General features: G+C 43.5%; 1 protein-coding gene across 1 annotated transcript in view; it reads left to right on the top strand.

Annotated features, from left to right (window-relative positions):
- Window positions 1-16641, top strand: part of mcf2la (mcf.2 cell line derived transforming sequence-like a) — a 42963-nt gene that overhangs the window by 36 nt on the left and 26286 nt on the right. Inside the window, exon 1 of the mRNA XM_065951901.1 lies at window positions 1-174. This exon is cut by the window's left edge and continues 36 nt beyond it. Within this exon, the coding sequence (XP_065807973.1) occupies window positions 63-174 (112 nt within the window). The 5' untranslated portion in view covers window positions 1-62. The remainder of the gene's footprint in view (window positions 175-16641) is intronic.

The following is a 16641-nucleotide window of genomic DNA, read 5'->3' as shown; positions in this document are numbered from 1 at the left end:
CGTGTGGAGATAAAGGAGGACGCTGAGGGAGGAAGAGGAGATCAGACAGACTGAGGGACGGGATGAAGGACCGCAGAGGAACGCAGGATTATGAGGGAGGGAGTTTCATGTGCATCTCGCTGGAGGAGATGGAGAGTTACTACAGATACAGCCAGTGCTGCCAGCAGCTGCAGAGTGAGTCTTAACGGAGTGTGTGTGTGTCGTGTGGTGCACCTTAAAACTTACTTTTGTCGGTGCACGGCTGAAAATCATCAGTGTTAATTAAGGCAGAGGAAAAAAACAGTTTGGGCATTGTTTGGACTTAAAATCAACCTGATGTGTGTTTAAAAACGTGTCGACTGAAATATGCAAACTGTAGCGTACAGCTTCTTCTTCTTATGCATGGCTACATATTCAATTTGAACTCCCTTTATGTACACATTTTGCAGTTTTTAAAGTTACAATCCAGTCTAAACTAGTATCGTCATGTGCACAGTCTGCAGCTTCTTCTCTTAATTTTGATTGTCGCTAAATGAAAACTGAACTGAAATTTGTGTCCTTCCAGCTTCTGTTCCTTTGAAATCATAATTCAAGCATTCTCTCAGAGAGTGCTGATCGTGAATGTTTGAGTTCAAATGTCTGTCTTTATGGGGTTTGACAGTTCCCTATCACAGTGTACTTGTGTTACATATCTGCAGATTCTATCAAGTGATGTAGTTCGTTCCATATTGTGTGTTGTTTACATCCTTTTTCTGGATTTAGCTCTTGGTGTTGTGATGGTTTTTTGATGTATATTTTAGTTTGAACCTTTATCTAACCGGGGGGGGGGGGGGAGTATTATTTGACTCAAAAATCTATTTTTTCACAATACATCAACCTGCAAATGATCTCTATCTAGATGTATTTGCATCCAAATCATTTCAGAATCCCTCAGAACTTGTCAAGCAGCTGATAAAACGAAGACGATGCAGCATTCTTGAACGCCCTTTCTTACAGTTTGGTGTAAACTTGAGAGGAAGAAACAAGAAGTGATATATCAGTGTGGGCATTAGCATCATGTGTTTTAAAAGAATCATTTATTATGACTGTTAGAAAGTTCTAATGTAACCACTTGTGTCATTTGCAGCAACAACCCTTAAACTAGACTGAGAAAGAATCAATCCCTGTTTGCTTAACACAGCCTCTCTGATGTCATAAAGAAAGCATTCAGTGAGACAAGATGGAACAACAAAGAAGAAACTGTCGTCAAATTGAGACTGAAGTAGAGAGAACTTGGAGTTCATGTGCATGCAGACGAGTCAGCAGGGTAACAAGCGTGTAGATAAACTCAGCTACATCATAGTTCTCCAGCATGAATCCAGCCTTTCTGCTCTTTATAAGGGGTGATAATCAAATCGCAAAGTACCAAGTTTTATTGGAGACGACATTTCTCCTCCTTCTAGTTTAATTCAAGATGTGTGCTTGACAGTGCAGCGGTCAATCTGATGTCTCATTTCAGTCTATCTGCAGGGAGCTCAAAGTCACATCATCATAGTTTTAAAACACAGCTGCAAAGACGAGAAGAAGAGCCGGCACACTTTCTCCCTGACACTTAAACAATGTCAACTGGTTGATCCTGGTAAACACCCCCATAAGCATGGATTAGCAGCAGTGTTCCAGACACAAGATATTCATGTAAACAGGAAGTAAAAACATCATTTACTGCACACTACTTTGGACAGTGAGGGCCAGAGCAGCTTAAATGAAACTTAAATCATTTTGTGCTTCCAAACTTTTAGTTTGAATTCGAGTAGTTTCAACACCAGGTTCAGTTTGGACTACTTTTCAAGCTGTTTGTTTAGCTGCTGTAAAAGGAAACCAAACTAAGGTGCTGTTTGATGCATGTCCTTTTTGGTTATAGCTGAACATTTGATGTCTAACTGGTAATCATAAACATAATTTCCTCCTGTGGTATTATCTCCTGAGAACATGCAGTATGGAACTCGTATGATTAACTCTTACATCCTTGTTTACTCAGGGTGGTTCAATCAAAAGTGGTGTAATTATCCAGCAGCATGTGTGCTTGTGTGACAGCAGAAGGAGGTGTGTGTGTGTGTGTCGGCATTATTTAAAAGACTATTTGCATTGATCGTGCACACTCACATGTGTCTGAATCCTCCGTGCAGGGTGTGTGCGCTCGGTGATTTGTCAGATCTCGGTGCCTCTCAGAGACGGTTCAGGTCTATTCTGGTCCGTTTCCTGCAGGCTTTGGTCTTTATTTAGCGATGACGTGTTTATTTTTAGACAGTGCTATTCTAGAAAGGCTGTGTCATGAAGGCAGGAGCAGCGATTCTGCTGCTGGGACTAACTTTCCTCCTTATTTTTAATAGATTATTAATGCTGTAAACGTGCAGAGTTACATTAAAGTCACATTGTTGGCTTCTCTGACAACAATGCAGCAGCCAGTATGTCCTCCTTCTAACTTTAGATTCTGCTCCTGAATGCTCTGGATTTGTTTGGACCAGAGAAGGTAGACGCTTTTAAGACACCCCCCCACACGGCCGTTTTGGACGCCCCTCGGTTTGTCAGATATGAGAGCAGTTATCAGGTCAACAGGTGTTGCAGCGATGGAAGCGGTCAAGAGAAGTGGTTCAGATAGAAGTGATTGTACCCGACCTAAAAAGCCTCTGCATGTTTCTAATAAGCTCCACGAGCAGAAACGTGCTCAAACTAGGATCAATATTGGAGACGCTTTTGAAAAATGGAGAGAGGTTAGAACACAGAAAGGTTTACAGACCCATGCAGAGCTGGATAAACACTGAAGCTTCAGAGTCCACCACATGGTGACCTGAGTGAGCATCCACTCTAGAGAGGAGGGGGGGGGGGGACAGCTCTCTATGATGTTTAGAATCTGAACTTCAGTACCCGTTTTAAACTCTACCGGACTTACCGTAGTTACATATTCAGCTCCTTTCAGTCATGTGTTCTTGCAGTCATTAATTGTTTTTTGCAGTGGTCATGTGCGGCGGTGAACTTCCTCTGGTCTTTCCCTTTAAAAATGACCCATCATGGCAGATGATGTCTTCCTCCCTCTTGGCAAAACTTCCTCTTTTGTTCTTATGATTCTCATGATGTATTTCCCATCATTTTAACAGTTTGTTGTCTTATAATATCACACTCATCATTTGTTGAAGATCTTGTGACCTGCGGTGGTAATGGTAAAAAATGCCCGCGCTTAGTTGTTGGTGCGAATGACCCAGACACATGAGTCGTTTGTCATCATCCCTTTAACTCTCACTTCCCCAGAAGTCAGTTTCGGGCGTTTTTTTTTTCCCTTCTCATTTTGCGATGGTCTGCACATTGGTTTCATGTAACTGAGTCCAGTGAGAGTTTTTTTTTTTTTGAGAGCAATAAGTTGCCACAGTTGAAGAATCAAGAGTTGAATCAGTTTATCAGTTTGAGGAGGGTTACTGAGTTTATATGAGCAGCTGGGTATGTGTGATTCAAATCCAAAGTCCATTCAGATCTTTGTCAGCTGAATATCTGCTCTTTTGTACACAGAGTTTCAGGCTTTAAACATCATAAAAAGGGTTTCTGAAATCAGCAGACTTTTACTCTTCAAGGCTGGGGTCCGCAAACAGCATCCCCCCTAACGTCTGATGTGTACAAAGATGACCCTACAGTGGGATGGCACGCTGCACCTTCAAGTCCCCCCCCCCCCCCCCCCCCCCCCTTTTTAAATCGGTTTTCAAATTTGCAAACATACAAAATCAATTTGTTTCTCTCAGACATGAATGATCGATCAGTCGACTTAATTGCAGGGTTGAGCCGGATGTGATCCTTCATGACAGTCTGCACCTTAGACACACATTTATCAGCTGTGTGTGTGCGTGTGTGTGCGTGTGTGTTATGTAACCCGAACATCCTGGCTGTGTTCAATTTGCTTTACTACAACATTTGGGTTTCAGGATAATCGACTGTCAATAAGGTCTTGGCACTCAGTCGATCGAAACCTGGATGAGGGATGAGTCTTCATCACGTGTTTGAAGCAGGAGTTTAAAAGGTGTTATTTAGGATTTAATTTCCCCTGGAGCGTATGCACAGAATGTTTGATCATAATTGCTTTATTGGAACTTCTTATTGTCCTGAGTATAAATACAGAAAAAGATAATGACTTAATGTCATGTAGAAAAAAGAATAACAGATAAATGTACAAGTTTATGAGACACCTTCCTCACTGCCTGTTTCAGCCTCCGAGTCACTTCTCAATCGCTCTCTTCCTGTTTACATTCTGGCCGACCAATAGCGTTTGATCTCGGAGCGGAAGGAGTCGATAGTGTTTCGTCTCCGCCGACAAAGACGAGGAGAAGCAAGGGGGGGGGTTCAAATAAATAACCCAGCCGGGAGTTATCCTGGCTGCAGTCTGTACCACATCCCCCGTATATACACACACACACACACACACACACACACACACACACACACACACACACACACACACACACACACACACATACAAACAGGTCTCCTTTACATCCTGACACACACACACACACTGAAGTCTGCTCTGCATCCCATGTAAACACACACAGATGCACCTCACGTCATGAAGTATTTTTAACCCAAAGGTGATTTAAAGGTTAGTGTAAGTGTCACGTCAGCGCTGACATCAGAAAGAGGAAACAAGATAAATGTATTTAACGGTTTGTTCCAGATGTTTGGAGCTGTCAGAGACGATGGAAGACAAACAGCAGAGACTTTCAATCATCCATTATAAACTAAAACCCTCTGTTGAGACTCCTCTATCATCTTAATCTGACGTTTACTTACACACACACTGTTATATTGTTCTATTCAGATCTTTATTTAGTGATAATCTTTGTTCAGACTAGACATTTAATTTAGCCACATTCGATTCCTAATCTCACTCATACATGGTTTTAATCTACTCCTCCTTAATCTCAGTCCTTTGTGTGAATTCGACCTCCAGCACCGCCTGTCGTTGTGATATTTCAGTCCATATTTAGTTCAATAAATGTTTGACAAGAGCGGACATAAAGGTCCATAAAGCGCAGCTGCCATCTCTTCATTTGGATTTCCAGCAGCTTTAAGACACCCATTAGAAAACAAACTGTGCAACATGACGTGAGAATAATGAGACATCCTGACCTGGACTAACCTGTGTCTGCTGACTCTGCGTTTAGATACCTCTCAGTTAACACATGTTCAGGGTATATTGCTTCTTTGAGATAAGCATTGCTGGCCTCATAGATCCTCTGATAACTGAGTCTGGGATGTGAGGAGTTACTGTATTCAGAGTGAAAAGGGCAACATGTTTTTAAAGACCAAACGAGAGCAGGGCAGCTCTTTATGAATCGACCTCCTGAGGGTCTTTTTTCTCCACACGTCGAACAGTCCAACTTGTCGCTGTGTCTGTGTGTGGCACACTGGGTCCCCCTGCTGTCCTCTTTGTGTGTGTGTGTGTGTGTAAGAGGGTGTGGGAAAAGCTGCGGCAAAAAGAAAGAGAGAGAGAGGCCCTGTGCTCGCTCTGGCACCAACATGAGTTTTTGTTGACTTAACTTTGCAAGACTTTTATTTCGGCTTTTTTTTTTCATGTTAGACTGTTTGGGTGTCGTTACATTGATGCGTCACTGAAACAGTTTACTGGACGCTTTGCTTTGAGGATGTTTTGTCATTTTTACATGTCGAGAGCTGCAGGGGAATCAGAGTCGGCTGCATGCCTTCACCTTTGTCTTGAAGATTTTGCACACCCCGTCAAAGCCAATCAGTTGTTTTTTTGGAGTCTTCAGCCTCTTAACACTTGCTGGTATCTGATGATATTATATTACAGTTACATTACCTGCAGTGGGATGGCTTTAAACCATCAGAAATGAACGATAATATTATCCTGTATGAGCGGTTATAGTCTATTAAAACTACATTAGTCTTGATGAGAAGCTGAAAGTTTTGTGTATTTTTTGCAGGTTTGAGAGCTTTCCATCTTCTCTGTCAGTGAAAACAGTGAAATGTGAAGCTGGGGGCGGAGCCTGTGTAACCCCACCTCTCTGGCTGGCACACATAGGAAGCAGGCTGGGGGGAGGTGTGTGTGTGTGTGTGTGTGTGTGTGTGTGTGTGTGTGTGTGTGTGTGTTTCTGTGTGTGAGTGTGAGCTGCTCCGTGCAGTGACAGCTCAGTCAGCGGCTGAGCTCCTCGGCCGTGCAGGATGAGCGAGAGTGAACTTCTTCCACCGCGACGTGCTCTGACAGAGTGTGTGTCTGTGTGTGAGGGTGATTTTAAAAGTGTGTGTGTGTAGATGTGCATAAGGGGAGCATACATGTACCGGCAGCACGATGTCTCTGAACCGAGTGTCTCAACTCTGCCACGATATCACCCGGCTGTGGCTGCAGCTGAAGATGATGACAGGTACGCTGTGTGTGTGTGTCTGAAACAAGAGACAGGACAGGAGTGTTACTCTGACAGTGTGTGTGTGTGTGTGTGTGTGTGTGCGACTTTGTTTATTGTGAGTGCATAACAAGAGATAGAGGATGATGGGAAATGTGCAGGTGCTATCCTGAGTTTGAGTTTGTGCAAAACAAACTTCCCAGGTTGACCAGGTGTTTAGAGCAAATGCCAATGTTTGCACAGCTTCTTCTTCTACAAATATTCATTTTTCTTGCTTCCTTTATAAGATGCAATAATCACAATTTATTTCAAGATGAAGATGTAAGGTGAAGAGTTCCCTGACATTTTGTCCGAGGTGGGGGCAAGATGATGTGAACGATGAAAAGCAAAGTTTGAGAAATGTCAAACAGAAAGTCAGTAAATGAGTAATCCTGTTTGAGGTGCAGTCAATTGAAAATGATAAAGACAATATATTCAATGTTTGAAGTAAAAAGCTGTCATGTTTTTTGTACGGCGTTTTGATGTCATTTTTTGGGGGAATTGGAGTTTCCTGCTGTAAAGCTGGGCTGCAGTAAAATAGTTGTTTCTTTACATCATTCTGTCTCAGCTCTGCTTAGACTTGGACTTTCTCCGTTCAATAATCACCACGGTGTCGTCTTAATAACGTTCACAGTGAGACTGGAAAGCTTTTTCAATCACACAGAAATATTCCTTTGGATTCAGAGAAGTTTGAAGAAGCAGAGCGGGATTTTCTGACGCAACTTCACCAACTAACTAACAAGATGCATGAAGAGAGCAAGGCTTGAAGAGGTTAAAATGAGTCCAGCTGCACTTTGTAGTGTGAAGATCAACTTTATGTCCGACCACAAGCCCAAACGTGTCGATCCTTACACTGCAAGTGTTTGATTGATGTTGATTACTGGTGATGCATATGTAAGGTGTGTGTGTAGGGGGGTCCTCTCAAGAGACGCTGAACTTGTATTTAAGCTCTTACACTTTTATTTGTCTTACTTTGTCGTCTGTAATTTGACTCCATGTCATTATTAATGATGGTTGCCCCCTCACTGATCTTTGCAGTATGGATAAAGGCTGATAGATTGATAGATAGAGTAACTCTCCATAACTGCACACCAGTGATGCAGAGGTGGTTGTTTGGGTTTTGTAGTTCTCAGACTTTTTGAGTCATACGTGTAGCATACAACTCTGAACCATCTGAAAGCAGGAAACTGAGTAAGAATGAAGGAGTGCAACATGTGAGATTGAAGACCCCCAGACGCCTGGGAAACCAAACAGATGTGCAAGCTGTCCGGTTTTATTTGCTCTGGCAGAAACATTTGGTCCACTCTTGGTGAATCGGTCCGGCAGCGCCAAACTAGACCAAGACGCAACCAGCACCGATTCGAGATTACTGAAACACGTCTTGGAATCCTACTTGAAGTCTGACAACAACTGCTCTATAAACAAGGTTATACTATCAGTATGAAGACACTTAAAGGGGATTTTAAATCATTTTTTTGGGAGCATAAATATCAATAAATGTGTTCCAACCAGGCCTCTGCTGTGCCTATAAATATATCTATTTGATGAGGTGTTATACAGTAAAGCAAACTCTTAGAATAACACACATACACGTGCATGCACAAACATAATAAAGCCATTATCAGTGTGCAACAAATCTCGGACAAGCCTTTTATAAACGGATGTAAAAGCAGTTAACGTGACTGAACAACCTGAATGAGCGAACGCGACTCCACATTGATTTCTTCTCATGGCCCCGAGATGCTTTTTCCTGCTGGAGGCGTCATCGTCCATCAAGACGCTTACATAACTCGATTTAAAGATGAGAGTTTTGTCCTGAGGTCCTGAGTGTGTGTCCTGAGTGTGTGTCCTGAGTGTGTGTCCTGAGTGTGTGACGCTGACGTCGGGTTAGTGCGTGCTCTGTACAGTACACTGACTGCATGTTAATCACCATGCTCCCATTAACCGTGTGCTTCCTCTCTCGTCAGTTGGGACAAAACCCTTTTGAGAGTTTGAACATCAACATCTCCTCCCCCCTTAGTCCCACTCCCAGCCGTGTGTGTGTGTGTGCTTCAGTGTGTGTGTGTGTGTTCATTGGTGGGCTCGATCTCTTCAGTCCTGCTGCTCCGATGTGCGATTACAGCAAACAGAAACATATAGAGTCAGATGTGTTTTCTTTGCCCTCTGCAGGATCTTTCAGGGTTTTTTTTGTGTGCAGAATAGCGATAATGTGGGGCGCTGGTACCCTAGTGGTTAGTGCGAGCACCTCTTGTACGGAGGCTTGGTTCGAATCCAACTGCTCCTTTCCCGCATGTCTCTCTCTCCCTTCCTCCCTCTCTTCTAACTCTCTCCGCCGTCCCCCAAATGAAAACATGAGCATGAAGCTTTCTCTGCTTTCCGTCCTGCCAAATCAAAATTAGAAGCTGAAGAACGTCTCGGCTGAGCTCCCACAATGCACTCTGGTTTGTGAAGCTTTAAAATCACCTGTTTGCTCGGCAGCTGTTGATGTGTAACTGCAGCTTTCAGTCGATAAGTTTCTGTCGTCAGGAGTCATTCACAGGACCTGTATGAACGCAAAACAAGAGAGCATGATCAATACGTCAATTCAGCTGGATGAGATAAAGTGGAGAGGATGAATCTTTGATGATCCCCGAGGGCGGATTGGATGATAGCTACAGCAAAACACAACAAATCAAACTTTTACAGAACAGAAGCTGCACATTTGTAATACTTAAACATGCAGCTGCAAAGATTTATAACTTCCTGCACACACATACACTTCAATAATTTAATAAGAAACGACCCAGAGGAGCTCTCTATGGAAGAGTGCAAAACATGATCTTAGAGATATTGGGTGACCAGAGTCAGAAACTGTAGAGAGAGAGAGAGAGAGAGAGAGAGAGAGAGAGAGAGAGAGAGGGGAAAGGATCCACAGGTCATATTTGGAACCAGGCCACTAACCGCTTGGCTACCGGCGCCCCTTACTCCTTTTTAACTTTTTGTCCTTGCACAGATGGTAACAACAACTCAGTAAACATTGCCCACAGTTTTGTTAAGTTGCCAACCAAATGCACGACTTTTGAACACTTGACAGTTTTCCAAAAGTGAACCATTGATTGCATCATTCCTAAACAATATTTAGAATTCTTTTCTGCCCGTCATGAAGTGCTTGATCTCGTCCTTCTCTCAGAGGGTTTGAATCTCCTGGGGCTTTGTTTTTTTTCCCCGCACACTGCTCCTTCTTCCTCTTCCTTTCTCATATCTTTCCTCTTTCAACTCTTCTTCTTCTTTCTTTTTCAGTTGAATGTCAAAACGTCTGGTTCCCACACATAACTGGGACCTAAAAAGTCAAATCATTGTTCTGCTGTTTTGGATTTCCCCTTTTTTTACAAATGTCAAATTGTTTATGTTAATACCCCTGATGCTCGCCCCTCTGTTTTGCTTTTGCATGACTGAAATACAGAAGAAGAAGGTGGACTAAAGGTGCCACATATAACCCATGAACAGGCTGTGCAAACGTGAGAAATAAGTTGCAGCTAGTCCTCCTGCACGCTCTACTCGGCGTGATAAATCCTGACATCCTTTTGTCAAATGTATCTCAATAAGATATCTGATTTAAGCAGCCAACTTGTTTTTAACCTGCCTTTCCTCTCAGCTTTAACGGAGATCACTTTCTGTTGACCTTTTGATTTTGACCCACTTCTTCATAACTCAGATACCGAACCATGTCCATGGATTAAGATCAGGTTTCTTAGCTTGGGGGCCTGGAGAAATCTTCTGAAGAGGGACTAAAAACTTCACCAGCACCCCCCTGAACATCGAAATTGACTTGGTGATGCCGTAAAGTACAAATCAATTCATGATTCATCCTGGTGTGTCCCTATACTTTACATATTTCAGGATATAAAGGACTGAGCGTCGCTGAAGGATCAGGGCAGGGAGTAGTGACAGGTTGTTCCTTCAGCTGCAGGTTTCTTTCAGGGCAAGTAAAAACACAGTCCTCCTGGATTCTTCACTTCTCTCCCTCTCTCGCTCTCTGTCTGTCATTTTCGCTTTCCTCCCTCCTCTCTGTCATTCTTTGTTTTTCTTCTTCATGTTCTCCTTTGTTCTGTGAAGTGTAATGAGAGGTCGTCCCGGCCAGAGGCAGCTAAAAACAGGCTGTGTGACTCTCAGCTGAGCGTTTAACGTCTGTGTTTTTTTACTCTGATGGTGGACGCAGAGGAAGGGAGCAGCACCAGGATGCAAAGCCACAAGATTACGACGACATGCTTTGTAGTTAGGCGAGCTGAACCGCAGATGCATCAACCACAGTCGGAGTAAATTTCCATATATTTCCATGAGACTACAGCACAGGTCTGCCTAGCAAACCACTCAGGCAACAGCAGTCTGGTCGTCCATGGAAGCATATTTAGTGTGATAACTGTGGATTTAGATGTAGATGTTTAGTGAGAATTTGAATTGCATTTTTCTGCATCAGATTAAAACATTAGCTGACGATGAAAAGGACATGAGCACGTACGACTTGTCCAATACAAGTTCATTTCATTGGGGGAGGGTTATCCATCTGCTCACTTAAAAAGCCTGACTCTCATTCCAGATAACCACATTTCAAAAGATTGTTTCTTTTATAGCAGATTTAAAAAAACATTTTTGCCCGAGTGTTGGATTGGAAACCCAGCCTCTGAGCGTTTTCGCGCGTGTGTGTGTGTGTGTGTTTGTATTGTGACGGCAGTGCAGACAGGGGGACAGTAGTGTGTTGTTTCGCTGAGATGATGATGATGATGCCACCGTGCATTCAGTCGACGAGGGCTTGGTGCCAGAGATGGACTCAGGTCTGAAGTCATCGTTTTGATTTCTTACCATCGCATTAAGCGTGCATGCTGCTTCATGCACTTTAACATCAGATTCAGTGATTGTAGATGAAATCTGTTGAATAAATATAACGAGCGAGAGTGAGATCTACAGGATCCCTGATTGTCGACTGATGACAGCGGAAAAACACAAACAATGAGGATTGAACCCTCGTTCAAGTAATATTAATGTCTGTCTGTCTGCTGCTGAGTCCCTGAGCCACAACAATTTAAGCTCCAGGTTTGGGTGTGGACACAACACACACACGTGCACACACACACGCACATACACACACACATACACACACACACATTCCAGGCCACTCTTGGCCCTGTGACCCAGTTGTTGTTCGGCATGATGCGTGTGTATGCCAATCCCAGTCCTGTGTGTGTGTGTGTTTGTGTGTGTGTGTGTGTGTGTGTGTGTGTGACAGATGGGGCTTTGGTAAACCCTGTAATGCCTGATAATAGAGCTCAGATTCCGTCACACACACACACACACACACACACACACACACACACACACACACACACACACACACAGCTGCAGAGCACCTGGCAAATCTTTGCTTCGTCCACATGTAAATACACACAACAGCACTGACCACATCTCTGCTGGCATCTGATACCAACACACACACACACACACACACACACACACACACACACACACACACACACACACACACACACACACACACACACACACACACACACACACACACACACACACACACACACACAGAGTCTTCAAGTCTACATTCTTCGTCGCTCCTCTTCATATGTGACATACCACGGCAGCAAATGGAGAGCTGGACGTCTCGGTGACATCACTCGCTGGTGTCTGATCAGGCAGTACCAATATCTAGGATGTCTTTGAATGCACGCTGATAGAGAGGAGGAATATATTTCTGTTTTTATCAAATGAGTGTGGTGGCTTTGTGAAGAAAGATGTACTCTCTGATTCTGGTTTCAAAATTCAAATGACTCTTTCTAGAGCTCCTCTCTGTACAGTAAGGTTGTCAGACACTTAGAATAACAATCTGAGTCTGTCAGTGGACGCACCTTAAGCATGTGAAAGATTAGTTTACGCCCCTAAGAGCCCTGCTGGTTAATGCAATCTGCAGCAAACCAACAAACAAACCATAAAAACCATGTTTCTATCCCTGAACCCTGATGAGAGTTTCCATTTCCTGCGCTGCTGCTTTGTACGTCTGTTTCTGTGTTTGTTCACCTCTGCGTCCAATCATGTTTTTGTTTGCACAGTCCCTCAGTTCAGGGTCGTGTGTGTGTGTGTGTGTGTGTGTGTGTTTGAGTTCTGCAGCAACATCGCCGTGTCTCCGACAGATATTAACCAGCGGACAACAGCTGGCAGCCACCTTTGATCCGACAGTGTGTGTTCAGCGGTGAAAGAAACCTGCAGGAACATGACTGAACAAAAGGAGGAGGAGGAGGTGTGTGTGTGTGTGTGTGTGACAGACAATGTTGGAGTGTGTGTAATGAACTGTACCTTTATGAGAGTTAATTGGTCGTTCTTCGTCTTTCACATCTGAGGTCGGACTCTGAACCAAAGGGGTCAGGGGTTCCAGGCTCTGATTCTTTACATTATGAGACTGATGAGTTACAGACATCTGAATCCTCTCACTGTTATTTCCTTGTTAGAAATCGAGCATCAATCACTGGAGAGGAAAGGAGGTTTAATTTGTAGTTTTTAATGAGGACAGAACATTCACACGCTGCTCCTTTCTTACATGAATAAATATGTTTTAGTCGAGTAGTGTTTCTGTTGACCCTCCACATCAGTGAACACACACACACACACACACACACACACAGTATCAGCTAGCAGCAGGCCAACACATTAAATATGTAGGCATGTGTAAAGAAACCCGGTCCTCCATTTCATCTAACTGAGACAACAGCACCTCTGCGCTCTTTTTTTTCCGACTGCCTCACCCCCCCTCCCCCCCTCCCTCCTCTTCACTATCTTTTCACCTCTCTAAATCCTCTCTCTCTCTCTCTCTCTCACACACACACACACACACAGGCACTCAGACGGGGGCACTTGAGAGTGGGAAAGTTGGAAGTGGAATTGAATTTTGCTTTTATTCCTCGTGTTAATCATAATTTAACAAGCACATTTTGAGGATTTAATTTTGACACAAGCTGACAGAAAGAATAAAAACGTCTCCATGAAGTGATTTAAATCTGTTGAAGTGGCTTTCAGAAAAGCTTCTGAACAAATGCAAGTCAAGCTCTTTGGTGTCATATTAAGTTTTAAATGTGAAATTGTCGGGTTGTGTATCCGTTTGCCCCCCAGCTAAGCTCCTGGAAAAAAAAAAAGGATGAATGAAATACTGAAGGGGTGTCGAGGTTTTGGGGGGGGGGGGGGAGGGTACAAGAAGGCGGAGGGACATTCTTTACAGGCCCCCCATAATCACTATTTGTGTTTGGCTTGCATTGCCCCACTTGCAGTGTGTGTGTGTGTGTGTGTGTGTGTGTGTGGTGGGTAAAGGGGTTCACTCGCCGAGCCGCTGTAGTTTGATTTCTTTCACTCGTCTGAGGACAAAGCGAGGAGTTTAAGAGTTTTAGTGAAAAGCAGTTTGACGCCTGAATGTCTGATATGTTCCTGCATGCTGGGTGCATTTTAATGTTTCCAATTGTTTACATTTCAAATTAAAACTCTGAAGTATTTTTTTTTAAATTATGCTAAATTATTATTAACCTGTAAAAAACTGACCTGATATGCTTTCTTCAAAGAGTTGTTTGTTTTTGGGTTTTTATTTAGAGACAGAGTTAGAGTTCAGAGAGAGAGCGTGGGGAACGACATTCAGGGAAGGAGCCACAGGTCGGATTTGAACCCGGGCCGCCCGCTTGGAGGACTATGGGCGTACGTGTAGCTCGCACAATGGTTGTAGTACTCAAAAACGGTCTTGGTCTCAAGGCCACTTTTTGAAGGTCTCGTCTTGGAATCTAAAGCATCCTCACTCGATCTGGTCTCGGTCTCAGACTGGGAGGACTCCGGCTTTAACATCAAGACCACCACTGAGAGGCTATTTCTCCACAAAGAAATCCCCTGGTTACGTCCACAACCTTCCCGCTGTAACGGCCTCCTGCACACTGGATGATGATTTCTCAGTGATATTTACGGTCCTGGTCTCGTCCTGCCTTGGTCTTGGTCTTAATCATGGTCTGGGTTACACTAACCAATAGGCTACCAGCGCCCCTCAGCAGCTGTTTTAAAGCTGTCATGTCGTCTCATCTCTTTTGTCTTTTGAGTAACATACAGAATATGATTTAAAATATTTGAGTTGCTTTTGATTTTTTAGGGGTAAAATAGAAAATTAACTTCATTTTAGTCTTGATTTTGACTGAAACGCGTCACTTAGACTAACTTTTATAAAACAGTAAAGGGACCTGAGGGACCCTGAACCCTCCCTAATGTATTCATACACCTGAATGATAACGATAATAACACAGTGTGGAAAAAGTGACTTCAAAAGCCTCTCTCTGTCATTTTCCTGTCTTTCCGGAAAAAAAAACACAAAAATCTATTTTGGCCGTCTTTGCTATCGCTCCCATGCCACCAAATCTACGTCAGTGACCTGCGTTTAAAACCCACAGCTGAGTACCACACATTGTTCTTTTCTTGTGGGGTTTGACCTTAAAATGTGTCAGAATTTAAGATTGAATTCCTCTCTTTTACATCTCCGATTCATGGAGCTTTCAGTTGTAATGGTTTAGTTAACGGAGATTAGAGACTGAAACTGAGGCTGATCATTTGGCTTTCCTCCAGGTGATGACTATCAGGTTCAAGTCTAGAGGTCAAACACACACACACACACAGATACAGTAGAGTCAGAGAGGGCAGCACATGTCTGGCAGTGATCCAGAGTTTGGGATGACTGCCTGACACACTGAACGGACAGCTGGCTGAAACACACACACACACACACACACACACACACACACACACACTCCCCTTCCGTCTCTGCGGCAGTAGAAGCTGATTATAGTGCAGTTGCTGTTTTTGGTGAAATTACAGGCTGCTCGACTCGACTGGAAGCTGTGTGGTCAGTTTAAGTTTATTAAAGTGGAGCTGCATTAGTGCCCGTCTTTTAGACTCTTTCCTCATTCCTTTCTCACAACCTCACAATGATCCTTTTTTTCTAATGTATGTAAAGGTGATTCCCATAGTTTTAAACCTGTACCCTATTTTTTTATATATATATATTTGGGGTAAATGGTAAATGGACTTGAGCTTGGGTTAAGTTTCTTGCACACATCGGACAAGTTGCTGCAGGAGCCACAGTATTTTTTAGTCCTGGATCACAGGAGGTGGTTGTCTACCTCTCTGACTCGTGTTGTGTTTTTGTGTATCTTTTGTGTTTAAAGGTTAGTTCAGATCCAACACCAATATCCTGTCACACACACAAACACAAAAGATGTTCAGGTCTGTGTGACGGAAAACCAGCATCAGCAATGACTGTTTTAGTTAATGGAGTTTGGAGGGGCGATGTAACAGATGTTTCTGGTCTCAAAAAAAAAAAAGCATCTTCCTCTGTGACAAAAAGGTCAACTCTGCAGGGATCCTTTCTGTAATGCTGTAAGACACTTCAATTTCTCCCTTTAATTTTTCTCTCAAAGACTTCCTCTTTTGGCCCACGGTGTTTCTGTGGACAGAAGCTGCACGGCTCCCGACTCATCTTCATGTAATCATGTCATATCTGCAGCCATGCCTGCAGCCTGACTGTCTTTACTACCCTGTTTGTGTTTGTGAAGATTCCTGAAGTCTGACCACAGCTACATGCAGTGAGTGTTTCCTAATGATGGGACCCTTAACATCCTGTAAACAGCTGCCTCTTACTGCTCTGAGGAGGACTGTAGCATGAGACCTGCAGCATGTGCTGTGAGTCACCGTCTAGCCAATGGTATGCTTAATACATGCTGTGAAGCTTCACCGAGGATCTAAGCTCTTAATCTGTCCGGTTTCTACATCGTATGGAGCTGAGCAGTGTCCTTATAGCTGCAGCTTTCAGCTCTGTATGACCAATAATACAATAGTCTCATCATAACCCCCTGATGACCTCTTGCTTCGTCACTCTTAAACCTTTAATTGATCAGTTTATTCTTGATCATTTTAAAACGGGCATCGAGCTTCAGTCTGCTCCCGATCGTGCATCTTGAAGGCCAGCCAGTCGAGCTGCTCCTGTGGGGGGATTTTTGGCGCCTGGCTCTTCTCTGAAGTATGAACAGTTTGCTTGCTTTGCACTTAGACGCTAATGAATTCGTCTTCGTCAGTTCCAGCTCGTCCATACTGCTCGAAAAAACCTCGCCACACTCCCCTCGCACCGGCCTCCGTGCCAGCCTTTGTCTATATATGCGCACACACACACACACACACACACACACAC

Source organism: Labrus bergylta, chromosome 24 (genome assembly GCF_963930695.1).
Source record: "Labrus bergylta chromosome 24, fLabBer1.1, whole genome shotgun sequence".
Classification (NCBI taxonomy): domain Eukaryota; kingdom Metazoa; phylum Chordata; class Actinopteri; order Labriformes; family Labridae; genus Labrus; species Labrus bergylta.
Note: the sequence above shows the minus strand (reverse complement) of the source record. Positions and strands in the feature narration are given on the sequence as shown.